Source organism: Perna viridis, chromosome 3, assembly GCF_037379345.1.
Source record: "Perna viridis isolate PV_CMFRI_1.1 ecotype Kerala chromosome 3, ASM3737934v1, whole genome shotgun sequence".
NCBI lineage: Eukaryota > Metazoa > Mollusca > Bivalvia > Mytilida > Mytilidae > Perna > Perna viridis.
In genome coordinates, this window is record NC_142447.1 from 51,734,047 (window position 1) to 51,755,133 (window position 21,087).

General features: G+C 32.3%; 2 protein-coding genes across 3 annotated transcripts; both read right to left on the reverse strand.

Annotated features, from left to right (window-relative positions):
* Positions 1–1,407: 1,407 nt before the first annotated feature.
* LOC148622823 (guanine nucleotide-binding protein subunit beta-5a-like) lies at positions 1,408–21,087 on the reverse strand. 2 transcript variants are annotated; one of them, XM_088573047.1, is made up of 11 exons: positions 20,921–21,059; positions 19,761–19,807; positions 17,689–17,825; positions 16,693–16,734; positions 14,391–14,467; positions 8,842–8,968; positions 7,454–7,597; positions 6,887–7,027; positions 5,642–5,738; positions 5,217–5,383; positions 1,408–3,773 (listed from the first exon to the last, which is right to left on the reverse strand). In XM_088573047.1, the coding sequence occupies exons 3-11, from the start codon at positions 17,779–17,781 to the stop codon at positions 3,762–3,764; spliced, it is 900 nt and encodes a 299-aa protein (XP_088429173.1). In that variant the 5' UTR covers positions 17,782–17,825; positions 19,761–19,807; positions 20,921–21,059; the 3' UTR covers positions 1,408–3,761. The 2 variants fall into 2 exon arrangements, with proteins under 2 accessions (XP_088429173.1, XP_088429171.1); XM_088573045.1 differs by lacking the exon at positions 19,761–19,807 and having other exon boundaries at positions 20,921–21,087.
* Positions 8,975–14,384, reverse strand: LOC148622824 (uncharacterized). The gene is made up of 2 exons (XM_088573044.1): positions 13,332–14,384; positions 8,975–12,603 (listed from the first exon to the last, which is right to left on the reverse strand). The coding sequence occupies exon 2, from the start codon at positions 12,598–12,600 to the stop codon at positions 10,057–10,059; it is 2,544 nt and encodes an 847-aa protein (XP_088429170.1). The 5' UTR covers positions 12,601–12,603; positions 13,332–14,384; the 3' UTR covers positions 8,975–10,056.

Here is a 21,087-nt window from a genome sequence, read left to right on the forward strand (position 1 = left end):
TCATTGTGAAAGTTTGTGACTACTCCATTAGGGAGCAATACTTCAAAAAGGGGGGAGGGGATTTTTACTCTACCCTGTCCTGGATTTATTTTCCAAACAAGATCCTATTTTATTTAAAATTTGATCCTTGCCCCATTTCCATAAAAATCAAATGGTTGCTCCCTTATTAGCCCAAATCAAGGGCTTCACAAGAACTGGTTACACCTAACAAAATCTATATATTGGTGAGTAAAGGGGTCAGAACCTCTTTTTGATGGAAAATTTCATTAATTCAGTGCAGAATTTTGGCAAATTTGTGCCAATGACAATAAGGGGATGACCAACTGATTCCAAAATGGGGCCTGACAGTTTTTGGAAATAAATATTTAGACCCTGAAAAAGTTGAAAATAAATATTCTGATCTACACCCCTTGGAAATAAATAAATTTTCAGACTTGTCCCAATGTGACCAGCAAAATTTCAAAAATGAGAATTCTGAACCCGCAAAATTTGCCTGCCCTCCCCCTCAGAATTTTGACCCCAAATGTACTACACTTATTTAGGTATATGTCTAGATCACCCCTTTCCAAATTTCAGGATCAAAGCAAACCTATAACATATCCAGACCTGCATCTTCATCATGTATTTATCAGCACATAAATATCTTCCAATATATTCATAAACTCTAAGCAATTTAAAAGAATATAATGTGGGTAACTAATTACTAAAAGTATGAACTGGTGATAAATAAGTTCAACATGCTAAAAAAATGAAAAAAAAAAATGTCTAACTTCTCCATAAAAGAAGGTGCATACCTTCAATCGTTATATAATTTTGGTTCTACAGATTACACAAAGTAGGTCAACAAAGTGACTAAAATGAAGAAAAATCATCATATATTACCACCAATGACATCAAGTGATTAAATAGCCAATTTTGATAGTTCTTTTAGTATCCTTCATCAAACTGTTAATTCAACTGTTTTTTTTTCTTTTGTTAAATATTGATTTCATTTTGATAGATACAATGGTTTTTAATTACTCTATGATGAATTAACATTTATTAACCATTTTTTTTTTTTTTAGATTTTGATCAGTAGTTATTGTTTAATATTTCATTAAAGTTTCAGGATTTTTATTGTAAAATTACTCCACATCTAAAGAGAAATTTATGAATATCTATTGCAATTTTGTCTTTGTTTACACCTTTTGATGTATAGAGGATTTATATTCCCTGTGTTATGTATTATTATTACCCTACCCTCTATGAAATTATACATAAAAATGAATCTTCTAAATATATATGCAAGGATTCTATCTAAAACAGTAAGAAAACAAAAATATCCTGAACACATGGGTTTAGGACGGAAATAATTGTTGTATTTTAGAAATATGAAGTACAAGATGTTGGTGGAAGATAAATAACACCTTGTTTTGATTTTTTATTCATAATACATATAGTTATTTTAAACAAACAACATCGACTAGAAACATCTTATAAACATAATATATTGCATCATAATGTTCTTAATAAAAAATAATATATATCTATATAATATTATAATATAATAAATTTACAACAAAAAGAGATTAATGAGCAAACTTAACTAGCCAACTAGTAAACATATTCTTAAAACCAATAAACATAAACAAATCATTACTAAGCAGGGGCGACTTCACAGACTTAGAAAGGGGGTTTCAGGACATGATTTGTTCATTTTGCCCCAAAATACCCAAGCCTTGGATTTGCCAGTGCCAAGTATTACAAACTGATTAATGTTTCTATATTAACACAGTTGTACTGTGAAACTCTTGATACAGTGGTCCCCATTTTCAGAGTTTTCATCAATGTGTTGAACCATACATTCATATATTGAAAAGTAAGACAATCCAATGCATTCAACCACACCAGGAACAAATTCAAAAAATAAAAGTATCTTCACAGTAAAGAAAACTGACAGAAAAAAATACTCAGTAAATTTAAATGCAATGATGGTAATCTTGATTAAGAATATTTATTCAATGAGAATAATTCTCTATGTGAGCAATTAAATAATGGTTATAAGTCATTGACAAGTCAGCTATTTTAATTTAAAACACACTAAAATTACAATGAAATCACAGTTTAAATATTGCACTGCATTTTATTTACTTTGATTAAAAAAGCTATTTAAACTTTGACATGATTGGGACTATTGTTTCAACATGATTGGATATTAACTAATGCACACAAGTAAACTTGTGAATTTTACTTCACAGTTGCTGAAATATATTAATTGTGAAGTTATCTTTGAATCATTTCTTATTTCTTAAAGTAATAATAAAATGAATAATAAATAGTGTCACATTGAAGTGAAAGTAAAGAGTGATTGTATAATTTTTATATGTGCTGCAGCTAAGGAAAAAATACCACAGGAACCTCTTCTTCAAGCTACCAATATATGTATGTCAAACAAAATGAAAATGACAAATTGACATTATGTTAAATAAAGGACAGGTTAGGAATAACACTAATATAACAAAAGATATAATATAAATAATTAGGTATAAAAGCAATATCAGACATGTTATTGGTGGAGTTGCAATATACACCTCACATTTCTTCTATCAAATACTCTCATAAAATTATAAATTGTCATTTTCAGTGAAAATACATAAAATAATAAAACAAATGAAGCATTAACACAAACAAATGTTGTAAAACGATATTGTCTTAGACAAAAATTGCAAAAAACCTGTTAGTATGTGCATACAATTTTTTTTTTATAAGTGTTTAATTCCTTTTCTCATGAAATTATATTATTTTTTTTTTTACAAAGAACTGGTACCTTGTATGTCAATCCATATGAAATAATAGCTTGCTGCAATTTCTATCATACTGTTTGATGGATGCCATAAAGATGTATTAATATTTGCTATTAGATTAGTGAGCTGAAAGCCTAGTGCATTCCAGTATAACAATAGGACTTGTACATCAGCTGTATAAAAATATATTTCACTCCAATTTCTATTTCTCTCTAAAAGTTTAAAATGAAAATGGTATAAATTTAAAAAAAATAATTATTTTACCTTCTATATAAAAAAAGTGTTGACATTCGAGAAGTTTAGGTTTAACCAATGACCTTCCAGCAACAAAATAGATGCTTCATAAATGTGCTTGTGCCATAACATAGCTTAGTCTCTGTTTACAAAATTCTATAAAATAAATTCTAATTATATCTGAAGTGAATTAAAAATAAAACTGAACACAGAATAACAGGTAATGTGTAAACATATACGGGTAACATTAGAAAATGTACACCTAGAGAGTATGGCTGATCTAAGTGGTCAGTTGTTAGCAATATTAAAGCATTGTCTGTCTTCTTTGTATAATTATCTTTCAGGACTTGACTGTATGTTACAAAAGCATCACTTCACCTACACACTTAACTGAGAATCATCTGACCAGAGAGTTTAAGTGATGTTAAAGCAACCACACTTGATCGTAACTAATCACAGTAGAAAATCAACAAAAACAGGTCCATCCTGTCATAATATTACAATTATTTATCCTTTTTCATCTATCTAACAAGTAACAACAATAATCTAGTCCATTTTACAGATAATCACACCAAAGATGTGATATTACTGAGTGCATTATGACTTGTGAATACAAACTGGTGGACACCATCTATTGTGTAATAGTGTGTTTCTATGTCAGATTTTCATTATACAGAGATTTCACATGTTTCAGCTGTCTACCAATACTGTCATGGAGATTCTATAAGGTTGGTTTGTTCAGCTTTATGCCCATATCTGAAATGAAAAATATGTAAAAAAAATTTAATGCTATGTGTCATAATCAAGGGTAGAAATTTCAAAGGTTTGGGACCTCATACCAGCACTAATTTGAACCCTGGCCAATTCATTTCTTTTACAAAGACAAGCAACTTTTTGACATTTTGAACTGTAGTGGTATACAATAACAAAACATATATCTTTTTAATACCTCTAACTGCCATATATCTTATCTCAGAGAAAAAGATTACACCTGCCACTAATAGATATACAATAGAGGAACATTGTCGAAAATTATTGAAGATATGTGATGAGGCGACGGAACGGGTAGGAAATGCGAGGCTCTGCTGAGCTATTTCCCCCGTTCCAGGCCGAATACACATATCTTCAATAATTTTCGACAATGTACCTATATTGTTTTTATCCTATTATATTAATAGTTTTGTGCTTGTGCACATTTTTAAAATAAAATTTTAAAATGCATATCCCCTGAGGAGCCCCGATCGTTAAACCTGAAGAAAAAAATTAATACGCATGACGCATGACTCAGTAAACATTGAAATCAATCCGCACCATATAATCCGTCAAAGCTGTTTGAAGAAAATAAGCAATGTATCAAAATTTATTTAATTCCAAGAGACAAATAAGTAAAATGAACAATAAATACAAATATTTTGAATGTTGTAAAGTCGATTTTAAGAACATTAAAGTTTTGAATTTTGCGAGGAAGGTGGAAGCTGACTTGTTTCTGTTTGGTATATGGCAGTAGAGTTCAGGGGTGAAATTTGTGCACTAGTTTCTTTGGGATTTGAAATATTTGTTTGAGATTTTTGAAGAGGAGGCAGTTGTATGGGCAGATCTATAATGTAGTGTTCCTCTGATTCATTATCTTGGGATTTAGGCAGTAATAAATCCAAGACCATAACAGTTTCCTGGTCATTTGTCTCTTCAAGAGTTTTATCATATTGTAATGCTTCAATTTCTTTAAGTGGGGACCATTTTACGTAAAATTGTGACGGACACTCTGGCTCTGAGTCCGACATGACTGAAATGACAGGGGAAGTCATCCGCAAACTGATAATGAATCAAATCTGAACAAGATTTGGGATTTGCCATATGTATGACGGTGAAAAAAAATACAAACAAAATCATTATTTGGTTTACATAAAATCTTTTATTTCATTCAGGTGAAAACGAAACAAAACAGCAAAAAAAAAGATTAACCGGATACCCAATCACAATTTGTTTATATCATATCTATGGTGGCGGCCATGATTAATTTACGCATACCAGAAAAAAAGTAGTTCCACCGATCACGTGAGTGGGAGGAGCCAGAAAGTCAATAACCTGCTAATGTACGAATACAGCAAAAAAATAACCGTATACCTTTATTCGTTTAACAAATAACCTCATTGCAGGATAAATTCAAATCTCCACTAATGAATTATGTAATTGACGTACTTTTAGTGTGTTATCCCAGCTTCCTGTACAAAGTGCAGTGCCATCTGGGGACACACCAAGACAACTAACTCTGTTCTCATGTGCATACAAGATAGAGACCCTATTTCCCTTGAGAACATCCCATATATTCACAGTATAGTCATTGTATCCACCAAATAAAAGGCGACCTGAAAGTAGAATGGTTACTTGTTTGTATTAAATATTAACAAAATGAGTTTGTCTGCTCTAATTTATAGAAGTTTTCTGTTACTTTTCTGAACCTGAGTTTACTCATTGACCAAATTCAAGAAATACCTAAGACAACTTTACTAGTAACCTATAATTTAGTTTACAGAAATTTACAAGTCTTTATCAACTTAATTGTCAATGTAAAACACTAGAGGTTTAGGTAACTACACTGTATATTTTGATACGAATGGACTCACCACTGACAGAAAAGTCCACTGAGTTACAACCAAAAATGAGGCTCTCCTTCTGATAACAATTCACCTCCCTGTCTGCTCTTAGATCAAACAGGCGACACTACAAAAAAAAACTTCAGTTTTATGACATACCAATCTAACAATTTTGAATGACTCTGCTTAATAATTTCAACATTCCTTTTTTTATAAAATAGCATTTATTAATAAAGCAATGCACAATTTGATTCATGAAACAATACAGATTGAATCCTAACAAATTTTGGGCGAGTATGAATACATTAAGATTTGATAAAACTTTGAATGTGTTTTGTTTTTTAATATCTAATTTGTATTGTATTTGAAATATATATATAATTTGAATTTTATTTTTATATTAGACACAGCTTAAGTTTCTGACACTGAATGTTGTTATAGAACTTATCAATTCCAAATTAGACATTTACCTATTTTGGTGAAAAATAGAAAAACTAAATTTAGGATTAGATTCAGCATCTCATAATAACCCCAATAATTCAATTTTTGTTACAAACCAAACAAAGATTAATTTTGAACCCTTTTGACTTTAATGAAGACCAAAATCTAAATATACAGACTCAGCATATCAAAGAAACACAGGAGTTTCAATCAAACACCATTTAATTTGGGACCAACTGAAATCATGTCAATGTTCAGCTTATTGAAGAACCCCAAGAATTCAAGACTTTTATCTAAAAATATCTTTATAATCAGAGAAAATATACAATTTATGCTGGTACAGAGTATTATAAAATCCTTTTTTGGTCCCTAATTCCTAAACAGTTAGGGCCACAACTTCTAAAACCAATCACAATCTTTCTTACAAATTAAACTTTCATAGTGATCCACTGAATGAATCTGTATTCAAGATATTGCATGAAAATGAGATATCTACAGACAGACACCAGCGAAATCCATTACATGACCCAAAATTTAAGTGCTTGTATAAAGAAAAAGTGAGTAAGAAAAACTTTGGTTGAAAATCTAACCCTTCATGCAAAACACTTGACTAAGAATTTCATTCAGGTATAAAAATCATGAAATAAACCATACTAAATCAGTTTTAGATCCAGGATTTTAAGTTTTCTTTTCCATTAATATTTTTTCCACTACAAAGTGGATAAAGTCCAACTAAGTCAAGTTGCTAATAAAAAACAGAAGTGCTCATATATTACAGTTTATAATGTCTACCTGATACAAACTGTCCCTAATATAATACAACTCAAGACTCACTGTACTGTCATCTGATCCTGTAGCAAAGGCATCACCACTGGGATAAAATCTGACACTATTAATGTCTGACTGATGTCCCTCAAACACCTGCACACATTCTCCTGTTCTCATATCCCACACCATTGCTACTTTATCACATCCCTATAATATCAGGAACAGACAAATATTGGATATACTAGTAATACATCGAAGAAGTAATCTTTATACTATACACTGAGTTTCAGAAATAGCTAAGAAAAGATTCTGTAATGCTTTACATAAATAGAACTAGTAAGCAAACTAACAATAACACTTGGTTTAGGAGTTGTACTAGTATGCTTTTAAATGTAAAACCCTAAAATTGGATTACCTTACATCATTGTAATTATAAAAAAGTTTATAATTGATAACCATTAATTAGTCTCAAAAGCACCAAATCTGTTACCATTTGGCATCATGAAAAGTAAGATCACAAAATACAGATACATCAAACAAGCAGTCTATAGATGGTAAAACATGAACATGAGAAGACTTTAGTTGGAGTTTTATGTGTTACAACCAGCACAAGAATTTTTTATAAGTACATACACCAGAAACAAACAGATTCCCTGTCTCTGATGGTGATAAGTCAATACTCATTACATCACCAGCATGTCCATGGAAACTCTGAATCAGCTGACCACTTTCTACATCCCATAATGCACAGGTACTGTCACCACTTCCTGTTAGTATCTGTAATATCAAAGATAGATTGGTTTCAGTCCCTTTAACTTTGTTTATCATTGGTGTGCTGTTTGGATTTGAGACAGTATCACCATCCTTAAAGAATGAGACAAAATAGAGTCTGGAAGATTGATGCTACATCAAAAAAATTGTAAAGGGAAATAAATGTTCTGTCCTTGTCATAACATCTCATTCACTACCTATTCAAGTGACATTTCATAACAATGTTGGTTCATGGATATTTGAATTGATAGATTCAATTCTACTACTTAATCAAATGGAACCTCCAAGCTTGCTTTTTAAAATTTTATTTTGTGTTTCGACTAAATCATATAAACCATGTTATTGTAATTAGGTATTATGCAGACAACTACATTCACAAAGCAGAAATACTTTCAACAATTTTTATTATGTAGAATTACTATTATACTAAAGTATATCCTGGAAGCAGAGCCTCAGGCATCTTTAGTACTTCAGGTGTGAAAAATCTCCACACCTACAGATATTGCCTTCTTATCATGACCCAGTTTCAGACCTAATTACAGTAACTGATTCATAAGACTACAAGTATTTCAGCATTTTTTACCATACACTGATGGGTAAGTAATCTTGCATACAGATCAAACCCAAGACTGATGTTTTTTCTTCACATTATTTCGACTAATTTATACTTTACAGAACATAATGTTTTACTAATCCTATAATTATGGTATCATTTGGATCTTTTAACTTGGAAATTTATAATTTAGATGAATCATTTGTCTCTTAATTCTATGTAACTAAAAACTGGTTATCAAACTTCATTTCACCACCAATAAGAATGACCGTTATTTAATCAGATCTACTCAGTCGTTTCAACTTCACTAATAAATAACCTTGAAAGCAGAAAAAGAAATTTTTTTTATACAATTTATATAACCATTTTAACTGTTAAAAAAGATGTTGTCATTTTTATTTTATTTTGAATACATTTTTCCCTATCACCTGATCAATAATCAAAAGTAGTACTTTTATTACTATTTCCACCTTGATAAAATATTTAGCAAGATACATGTTTTAATGTAAAATCAAGATCTATGACTTTGCCAACATAGGAGCTAAGAAGATAAGAAACTCAAAAATTTAAACCAGCCTAATAAAAAAAATCCACTTAATTGAGAAATGAATCAAGGTGAGTTCCTTCATCTGGTGTATACTTGATTTTTCTCAAAGTAATGAGGAAGTCTGAATAGTTCTGATTGTAATCACGTCACCTGTTTATCAGAACTAGTAAATGTACAACAGGACAAATAACTGGTGTGGGTGGCTACTGCTCTCTTCTTTGTCAAAGGATCTTCATCCATTGACAGTGGGTATATAGTGCATTTGTTGTCTAATCCCCTGCAACAAAAGACTAGAACAGTAATGCCATTATTTAATCAGATATATTTGCAGGGTTTAACTTTTTCATACTAGTTATATAAATTGTGTATGAAACAATGGCACAGAACAGTCATTCCCAAATAATGGGTACAATTAGATTGTAGAAACTGATAAAAATAAATGTCAACTGAACAGAGGGACAAATGGTATACCATTTTGTATCTATATCTGGTCTGTCAATTTCCAAAATTTCACTCGCACCATCAAAGCAGTTTTCAAGTTATAGAATTTTTAAGATGTTAAGGTAGATGTGAACGTTACGGAAGTTAGTGTTTTATAAAGTCAGCCTTAATAATTAAAGAAGAGGAACACATGATGTTTATCAAGGCTCATGTGAAAAGGCTTACATATACCACCATAACAAAATAATTAATGGTATTATTCTGCAATGTATAGAAAGAAATAAACAAATAAAATGTCTGAATCAAGAGAGTTTTTTTTATAATTAATTCATATTACAAGTTTGCAGTACTAGAGAAGTAATGAATTTTAACATATAAAAAGGTCTTATTGTATATTATTATAGTTTCATATTACAGCTTTCCAAAATGATCTAATAAATATGTTTTGAATTACTATTGCGCATGTTTCATGTGGCATATCCACATGCCCAACTTTGTTACGGAGGTTAAGAAAAAAACAGTATGCAAATGTTGATACAAAGTAACATTCAAATATTTATTGCGTACATTTTACAACAACTCACAGACAAGATACAAACTAGACAACTGTTTTTTTATATCAAATTATATGTATTTTTAAATTAAAAGGACCTTTTATGCAATAATCTCCGTAACGATTCATGAACATTCACGAGATTGTTTTATCTTAACTTAATATCGTTAATTTGATATTTCTTGTAACCAACAGTGATATTTTACTGGCCATATTAGACAAATTTATATAACTTGCAATGACATTAAGACGAAATATATTATTTTCAATTATATTTTCGTGTTACGGAGGTTATTTTTTCTCATTTAATTCACATATATTACCAAAACATCACAATAACATGTTTGGAATGACAAGTACATCAAAGTTTTTTAGGCATGTGTTTTAGCGAGGATCTCGATTTTCTTCAAGTCATCTAATGGGATGGTATAAGTTTTTATCCTTTTCCCCGATGGTTTAGGAGGAGACACAATAACACATAAAATGTGCTCCAATTTTATCCAGATTATGTCATCTTCCTTTGGCCATTTGAAGCTCTCCCCATATCGACCAGCCTGTGTCATAAACTTCACATTGACTTCTTCATCATTTTGATCTAAATCTATAACTTGTCCTATGTACCATTTTCGTTGGTACATTGCTGCAACCCAAGTTTCTTTCGAAAGTTTATCTAGCGCAACAGTCTCCTGCTGGTGTCTGTTTATTTCTACTCCTTCTAGATTTCTTCCTTCTCCTGTTTCTCCCTCTTGATCTGAACTTGCCAGAGCTTCTACAATGCCCTCGTTACCACTGTCCTTTACAAGTCGATGAAGCGTGTACCCTACACATGTTGATGTAGAAATATCAGCAATACATTCCTTACAATAGCATGACGTATTTCTTGTATATACTTCGGTTATTCCATTTCCTATGACATAGTGAATTTTGAATGTTCCTTTGACAGCAACAGGTGTAATTCTTTCCGACAAAATCTTCTCTGAGTTATCATAATCCTCCTGGTTGTAAGATATGTATTTCACTCTACTCCCAGATTCCCGAGCTCCAGTAGCCCATATCATAAAATCGTCTGCAGACTGAATCGACCTCTTGCCTTGCTTGACGGCATTATCCGCAGCTCTCTTGACACTTGCGCCAAGCCCGTCACATGGCCCCTTGCCATGACCACTTTCAAGGTAGCTCCATCGAGCTGACATTCCAAATTCCTGATCGTGCATTGCAATAAACTGGAATATTGTTTTATTCCTATACTGACTTGTCGGGGAATCGCTTAGGTAATGTATTCTTTTGAGGTTTGGATTGTCTTCTTTCATGATAGCTATCATTTTTTTAAGGATTGTGTAGACTGCTGTAGCATTGTGTGACAGAACATCTGAAGCAGCAACATAGCTCTGTATTTTGTTGTCCGTACCAGTAGGATAATAAACTACCATAGTATGCAGAGATATCATGGCAGCATTCCAGTAAGCTGATTGTACCTCTTCAACTGAGACACAGCCAAAGTTTTCCGCAAAATCCATCCATATTAAAACTTCATTCTCTGGAAGGTTTTCGCGAAGGGTTTTGAGCTGACTGTATTGGGTATGAACTCTATCAACGTGATCCCTGAATTCTGTCAGATCTTTATCAAATTTGACGCAGAAGTCTGCTTTTGTTACTGTTTCTTCTATTTCTTTATACCTCATTTTCGTTCCATCTGGAACTCTCTTCCACTGAGTGAACTTGATTGTAGTAGATTCCAGCGAGTTTATCTGTTCTAAGATCTCCTCATTGATGGTGAACTCCTTGATGAGCATATCAGGATTTTTGGAGCACCTCAAGCCTACATTGTTTAGACCCTTTATTTTCAAAGCCAGGTTCTGATGTTTAGAGCACAGACAGGTTTTTCTGTTGGCAAAATCTGCGAGAATTATATGCGGTGGTCTTAACTTATAAAAGACCGTTCTCGACATCTGAATTTCTGGGTTTTCGAGCTTGAACTTTTCGTACAGGTTCATTACATAATCTGACAAAACATGCTTCTGCTTAGTTTCTTTATTTGTCGTTTTAGTGTCTTTTTTCCCTGGTAGTGTAGTGCTGTTATCTTCTCTCTCTAAGAATTCAATTACCACGCCCTTCACCTGTTCGGACATAGCTTTGCCTTTCCTCTCTTTTGACAAATCATTAACTTTCTTTCTGTTTACCCCAAGTGATCTACTCAAGGCAGATGCACACCGATATCTTGACATCAACCCGGACCAGACTGATTTAACCCCTTTCTTCTTTTTCTGCTGTACTGATGACCTAATGCTATGAAGTACTGTGTTAGAAAGTAAGAGTTGTTTTCTAACTTGTGCTGCCCTTTTCCTATCTAGCTGCAAGGAGTTTACTTCTGTTCTTGTTTTGCTTCTAGGGGTCATTTCATTGATAGGTATTCTTTCGTTATTGATAGAACTATCCAAACTTGAAATGTCTGCGTCCTCTGCATCTGTAGATGTCAACGTCATCGAGGGTTTCTTCTTGTTCAAACGCTCAATTCTTTTCTGTAACCTTTTATTCTTTCTTTCCAGTTCTGAATTCTTTCCTAACAGTTCATTATTTTTCCTGTACGCTGTTCTCAACGACCTCCGATATGTTTTTCTCACTTGTTTTCCCTTGTTTATGTTGTTGATTGGCAATTTGACTATCATTGTTAATGAGGAGGAAGGTCTTGCAACTTCGATCGTATCATTTTTGACTCTTTTTACTTTCTTGTAATGTCGCTTTGACTTCTTACATAGCTCTTCTCGTCTTTTCTTTAATGCAGCGGGGGAAAGTAAATTCGATGGAATATATGTTTCTCTTTTCCTTTGAGCTTCTTTCTTGAGATATGTAACTGGGTTTTTTGCTTTTTGTTTCTCCCTATAACGTCTCTGTCTCTCTGCATTACTCAGTGGCATTGTCTGAAAATAAAAATAGAACGAAATGAACAGGCTTGTTTTCATACACGCACATGCGCAACTAATCTGGGGGACATGCATAATACTCATACACTCGCGTGCCCGCACCTACATAGATATTATAATGTATTTATACTCCACTATGAAGCATAGGCGTCAATCGATAATCATATATTTTTTTTCTATCCTCCGTAACGAAATTAAAAACCTCCATAACGGCAAATTCGAGCACTTACCAACATCGAACGTATATATCACAGTTAGTATTTCAATGTAATGACTATCAAGACAATGGAACAAAAAATATTCTTCGATTATCGTAACCATAGGAGAATTAAGTCTTGCCTGGAACAAATGATTAATTTTTTTTTAATTTCTATCCTCCGTAACGTATATCAAAAGTGTTGTTAATGAAAGGCATCAATATTTGATACTCATAGGTGGTAATTGATTGACTAAAACGGGATCTGTAACAATGTAAACAAATTTTTAATTGTTATTTTCGTGTATGCATGTTAAATTTTTTTTATTATTAGCATAACCTCCGTAACATTCATGAAGTCTCGAAAATCTGGATAATATTGGCTATACACCGCTATTGAAGTTGTGAAAGTCGTCGTATTTTAGCAAAGTTGTGTTGTAGAGTCTTATATATGAGAAAATGGCTGAGAAAACGTTTATTGTACGTTTTAATGTTTCTTGCATCATGGGGAATAAATGAGCAAACTTACCTTTCAAAAATCGATAAAAATATTCTTTATATCTTTCTTTTGTCGTGCTGTATTATTTTCAACAAAAGCTGTCTGCTACAAAAATGACTTCCGGCGGTGTCAACAGCCGTTGATACCGATAAAAAGGTCCGGTAACAACTGCGTAACGGAGGTTATTAAAACGGAGGTTAGGTTTATTATTATTAATTTGGATATATGCAACAATTTTCTTGATTTGCTTTCATAAAACTGATTCTTGAGAAGAATTATGTGTATTTTAAAGAAACTTTGAATCATATGAGTTGTCCCTGAAAATATGTTACAAAATTATGCGTAACGTAGGTTAGGTTCTTATATGCGACAATGGGAAAATACAGAACAAAAAGTATTTTTTTCAATTTTCATAACCTTGTAACAAAAGTTAGAGGTAGCATTTAAAAAATTAATATATCAACACTTCTTAAAGTCATATGAATCAGGTTTTCTTGTCATATGAATATTTCCTGCCCGTACCTCAACATTCGTTATGGTAGGTTATACGTTTATCGGCGACATTGATTTAGTTTCTTGGTCAAAGTGTATTCAACATCATGCGATGAAGAAAGTAATATATAATTAAAATATAATATGGTGTAAAATAAAAATGGAAAGTTTATATGAATTGGATGAAAAGAAGGATGTTAATTTCACACCTACATTTGGACTTTTTCTAAGCGACATTCGTATTTGGAGTGATTTCCGGATAATGGATGTTAAAATCACACAAAATTATTTACGATTTACATCACCACGAAATATAATTTTATGTTAGTATATATTCCAACTTCTAAGAACAAAAAAGAAACTTCTCCGAAACAAATTTTAAGCTGGTAATTTATGGAATATTGCCGGCGACACTGTAATTATGTAATTGTACCCATTATTTGGGAATGACTGAGAAGATTTATTCAAATATGGTTTGCAAACAAAATAAAAAACTTTGGAAAGAATATAAGTAACCCTATAATAAAAACCATGGAGTCTTTCAATAAATAACTTTAACATAAAAATATTTTTACAAACAGCTGTGATAATCCTTACCCACAGGCCACCACTTCACCAGTTGGCCCATAAGAACAAGCCATCACCCAGGTTGTTGGCATTGTCACAGCATGTTCCTAAATAGAAATGAAAGGTTATGTACATGTTTAAATTGACACCATAGTGTGTTACAAGAGTTTCAATACCATTATCATCACCTTAATCATTTAACATTGATAATTGTTAGTTTTTTTATTTAGTTGTGCATAAGACACCTCTTTATTTAACAAAATACAAATGTCCACTCCACTTATCAGTTTATTTGTGAATGATCTGAATAATGTTTAAGTGTTCTAGGTAAATTGGTATAGAATAAAAATTTGAGAGTACAAGTATTCAAGAAAAGAAAAAGAAAAACTACTGACCAAACTTTATGACAAACGTAATGACTTTTCATTCAGAATTATCAACTTTCCTTTCATATGTGGCAAAATCCCTTCAGCACCTGCATATGGAGTGTTCATATTTCAACTCATACGTCCTGCCAGAGCTTGCCGAAACTACACAGACTTTTTGTAGCGTGCTAGAACTCTAACAAATAGGCTTCTTGAACAGGGTTATGTTGCTACAAGATTGAAGTCATCACTACAGAAGTTTTATGGTCGTCATCATGAACTCGTGGATCGTTATGGTATATCCATCTGCGCCATGAAAACTGATTTGTTCAATGTGTCATAGTTTTCATTTCCTCTTTCGTCTATCCCAGACTTTTTATGACCAACTCGGCAAGTGTTTCTAGAAAAGCAGAGGACACTTACCCTACTGGTGCACCTGGTCCATGCTCCCAGTTTTTATTAGAATCTGAGTTACTTTGTATATATGATTTTAGTTACTTTATGTTCTTTGTTGTGTATGTCTGTTTTCCATGTCTGGTCTTCGTCCCTGGATTACATTCTTTTGATTACAGCTATAACCTTGGTTCCCTTGATTACTCATTCAAAAGTCAAAAATGGAACAACTGGTGAGGTATTACACTTCTCTCTGAGCCTGGCAAACTCCTGTCAAAACTTATCATACAAAAACTGCCCAAGGCTATAAATTACAGTAATAAGTGGAAAAGGGAGTTAAACACCAACTTTTTTGTTTTCCTAAAGCCTTTGACAGTTTACATAGAAACAAGAAGCTCACCTGGTTCAACTTTTGCCTTTCAAGGGCAATAACTCTAATAAGGAGTTGTCTGATAATTTTGACTCAAAAGAACCCTTTGGTAGGACTTATTATATGGATCATTTCAGCAATTTAAAGATTCTTTCTATCTATCATAGTTTTGAAGATATTGGCTGAAAACTGTAAAAAAAAAAACCCAACATTTTTCACCTTTCAAGGGCAATAACTCTAACAAGAAGTCGTCCAGCAGCTTTGACCCAAGATTGACTAATGTAAGCCTTATAATGAAGATAATTTCAGCAATAAATACAATTTGGCTAAACTTAACGATTTTGGAGAGATATGTGAAAAACTTCTATCTCACCCCCAATGTTCTATTTATAGTAACAGCAGCCATGTTTTTCGATAGATCAAAAATTCTCACATCAGTTCTATGCAGAACACCATAAGGAAAATTTTCACCAAGTTTTGTTCTAATCAATCAAGTATTTCAGAGGAGAAGACAACAGACGACAACAACGGACACCAAGTGATGACATAAGCTTATATGGCCTCTGGCCAGGTGAGCTAAAAAAGCCCTTCATACCAACCTGACAGCTGTATAGCTGAACATCAACATTTGAAAAATAACTACGATATATCTTTGATGCAATACATCATAAGAAAAAATGGCAAAGCATGCAAAGGTCAACAAGGCCAGAAATATTTAGGATCAATGAACAAAATATATGTAAGTCAGTACATTTCAGCAATTACACAAATCGATGCGAAAATTGTGTCTTATCAATAATGCTAAACACTATCAAACTAAAATATTAACATTTCATACGAAGAATCTAAGGTATTTCTTCAGAAGATTTATGAAGAATCATTAGAACAATGCAACATCATAAATATCATACTATCAAGAAGGAGATGGAAAAATATTATCAAGTTATATAGAAAAGACTATGACTGATTAACTAAATTAATAGAAAAGATTAAATCACTTTTTTTACACCAGAAAGAAAAAGAAAATGCGCAACAGCAAGAAGGATATGATACAGACCAGTTAAAACTGAAATGTAAAACCTCTAAAAAGACTGCGAGACAGTAAAAAAGATGGCCATATAAAAGAAGACATAAGAGATATTTTGTTGCTGCCTTACTTGTCGGTGGCATTACAGGCAGTATTTACGGTAGCATCTATTCTTACCTTATTTGTTGTAAATGCATCCCACACTAACATTTTACCATCCTGCAATGTTAAAACCATGATTACAAGCTGTCACTCGGTGTTAAATAATCGAATATAAATGCTGTACCCATGTTAAAATGAGTACGAATCTACCCCCTCCATGAATTACTTCTTAAGCAATACATGTTTTATTTTAGATGCATATGTAGATATATTGGAAACTAATTATACAGTGTTCATCATCCTAAACCCTAATACATGTCTTTAATAGACAATTATCAATTCAGTAGTGATTCTGTAAAAGCTTATACCTGAACAGCCAAGTATTGGATCTGTTTCTAACATGTTCTTTACAATGCTCATTATCAATATGTGATCTTCATCAATTATGTGTTTCAATGAAATGAATATTAAATAGTCTTTTTACATAATCCTGGCTTTGACTTTGTTTTAAAATTTTAAGCATAGAGGTATAACTCTTCAACCCAGCAAACACTTGAGACTGGTTTACAGTTCTACCGGAGCAATGGATATCAGTAGAGTTCAAATTCAAATATCTGATTTATTGGAGCTGTGCTAAGTACTTGGATACTTTCAAATAACTTATTACAAACCATTTAGGTATTAAATGAAGTGAAATAGTTCCATAGAAAAATGTTTACCATACTATTCTTCCTTGCCCCACTGCCAACCAGGTTGTCGTGTTAATGGGTTACATCCCTTTGAAAAACTTGCTAAAATGGCTTGCATTCCGTCAATATGAAAAAGGACTAGATATTTGTTTGATTGTTCAACAAAATACAAGTGCTTACTTTAACTAAACTGTCCTTTCCACCTGCTTGGTCATTATTGATGACTTCTTCAATACTAATGGTACTAGTTACTTTTATATAGGTCTTTCACATAAACATACATTAACTACACTTTATCTACAAGTGCTTATTGTAGTGATGAATTTCTTTGTGAGATCATTTAACACTTGGTAAATTAACATTATAATGTACAACAGATTACCTGCGATGAACTGACTATATGACGTTTATCCTTTGACCAATCCATACACAGAACTTTCCCATGGTGACCTTTAAGCATCTTTCTCATTTTCATAGTAAAGTTGTCAATTTTCTGGATTTTATCTGTAGCAACTGACACTATTGAAGGAAAATTTACTTCAATTAATTACCCTCTGAACCCTCATTTTGATTGGTTAAATTCCGTCAAAGTCTGTCAATTTTTTTGTCCATGGTTTTTTATACAGGTTTACATGGTCAAAAGTCTTTCTCAAAGATTTCAATGGAAAAATTTGCTGGTGTACTGGTAAATGGACCTTTAGAAGTTCAAATTTTTGTATGACACATTGTTCTATCCCCAAATAGACATACCAGTAATGTATCCAATCAACTAAAAGAAGGGTGACAAGGTCAGAGGATATTCAGATTATCCTTTAGCAAGCTATATGAAAAATATGGCATATGTTTTCTTGTTTTTCTAGTGAGACTTAAAGTCAGGACATATTAATTCAACTGTTTCTATTTGTTCCAACATTAGTCCCTCTATAAGAGGCCACATGGTTTGTACAGCTATCTTCTCCCACAGTTTTCTAGAATTGAAACTTTGTAGGAGATTTATACACACAATACAAGTGTCAGCCCGAGGTCTTTTGATTTTTGTAAAATATTCCCAAAATCAGTCATAATTTAAGTTAAAAGCACTATTTAGTATTCCATAGTCCTAATAGGGACAACATGGTTTGTTCTATCTCTTCCTACAGTTCTTAAGCTATAGCTGTGCAACTTTGAAGGATTTTTATTCATAAAATCATGATTAACGGTATTGGTATAATAAATAATTTCAATATTCCATGAGATACACGACTTGTTTTAAGGATATCACTTTGTTATTTATTTACATGTATGCCCTATTTATCCAATAAGGACATGTTATCATGTGCAAGCGGGAATCATATGTGTCTCCCAGACATAAAAAAATTTCTGAGTCAGTCCCAGTGTGAGTGCTTTTTTGCATGTATATCACATGCTTCAATGTAAAAGGGCTTCTATTTTTCTAGTTTTGTAGTCCATGTACATGTAGACATTTCTTTTACATTACTACATTTTTTTTTTAAATCCAGATTAAAAGTATCTGTCTGCAGCCTGCATTTGAAAGTTAATTATCTGGTCAGTTTGCCCAATATATGCATTTGAAGAAAGGAAATGAAGACAAGTGATCATTAATTCTTCACCTACTTCAAATCATTAAAATATGTTTTTAGCTTAGTCAAATTATTATGTTGACAATATTTGTTAAGCAAAAAAATTGTGAATTATATTTTAATCTCAATGAGATATTCTTGTGTGGGTAATCAATTCAATTACTGCTCATGTGTGTCTATATTTACAACCTACTACACATAATAAAATGACACACAGTCATTTTTTTTATCATTGGCAATTAACTTGTACTTCAGGATGGTTTGGTGATCCATCTTGTTTGGTCTTTCCTTTGAATCCATTTTTTAGACAACAGATCTATATCTTCTCCTGCCACAATATTTTATGATGACAAAATAGTATTTTATATCATTGAAATTAAATAATAAGCAGTATTTAACATTTATGTACAATTACATTTTTAATTGATAATGCACAGTGGTATGATAGGGAAGACACTAGAAGCATCATGTTGCATGTAAATAACAAAATATTTGTTACAAAATTATGCGAATCATATTGGTATAAATATATATGTACAAATGTATGACCATGGTCTCTCATAGTTCTTTCAAGGATGACACATGCACTTTATAGCTTATTTTATGTATGAAAAAATATTCTGTGTACATACATGTATATGTATTACTCCAGCAGTGCTAGAGGTAGTCTTACTTGTGGCCATTCTAACCTCTAGTATCTGCTAGTCCAAATTTCCTCTGCAACCCTCTTTTTTTTATTTGGATATTGATATGCCGGTTTTGGGGTAAGAACAATGTGCCATACAAAAAGTTGAAGATTCTGCGGTACTGCTGAGTACCACTCTTCAACCACTTGTAACGACTTTCAAGTTGAAATTGTGCATGTCACACCTACCTAGTTCAATGCCAGAATCATTTTCCCATATGCTGATACCATATTTGCTACAAAAATTACATTTTTTATTGAAGGTTTGATCATTTTCCACGATAAACCCTTTTTTGTTGACATTTTGAATCATAATAGATAGTAGGCAGAGCTTGTTACTTTTGGAACGGAACAGAGCAGAAAGAATTTTTTAAACCAGAATCTAACAGAATAATTCAAAATTCTGCTGAAAAATTTCATGTCTGCTGCTCTTCCATTCCAAAAGTAGTCAAAACACCTGCTAAACAAAACATTTCAAAGACCCACGTTTTCTGCTAGGAACTCCTCTAACATTAATATACAACATGCAAAAACTTACTTCTGTTTATAGTACATATCGTAAAACAATGATTTTTTAGAAAACCCAGAGGTTGCATTAAGAACCAGCTACTGTCAAAATGTAGACAGTTCAAAAAGTGGAAATGGACGGTTCAAAATCACAATAGACCCCATTTCCCCTTTTATACATTTTGAAGGTGTAGACAGTCCATTTTCTCTATTAAGCCTGTTAACTGAAAAGACAATGCAAGTCCTGAAAACCTCAAACTGTTTTACCGATATAATTATAAATATTTGGAACATCTTAATTTTTAATCAATTTTTTATAACGGGAACAAACTACACAAATGTAAATTTTTCATATGCACTTAAGGCAAATGCCTTCCTCATATTAAAAATAATGTTTCTGTTTAGACTACTGTACTTAACATATTTCATCTGCAATAATACAGAAAGGATTGGAGCACAGTAACCCAACATTATTTGTTCTCTCTAATTTTAGTTAAAGACAGCCTAAATTAATCTGAATTTCCTCTGACCATGCAACCCTCCTCTTTTTTACTGTATTTGGGATTTTGAAACCCGACATACCATGTATCAATATCCAAATAAAAAAAGAGGAGGGCTGAAGGGTCAGAGGAAATTCTGAGTAGAAGTCTAAATCTGCTACAGAACCATAATGTGTAATAGCTAGAGCTGTTTGATTCAAATTATTCAGACATCAATGTTGACATCAAACATTTACAGGCTGTATCTGATTCAGTCGCTTACTTTTATTTGTATCGTAATGAGAGCATAAGGAAGTAAAATATCTAACAATCTGAACAACGTAAAATAACCTATATACACACTTGAAACATCGCCAAGTTTAGCTTTCTCTTCTTCCAACTTCTTTTTCAAAGATTCTGCCTCCCTTTGTAAACATTCTATCGTTTCTTGATTGTCAACTCTCAGATTTCCTTCACAAGCCATATTTAATGAGGGATTTATAGAAAATTGTAGAGGTCATTCCGATGGC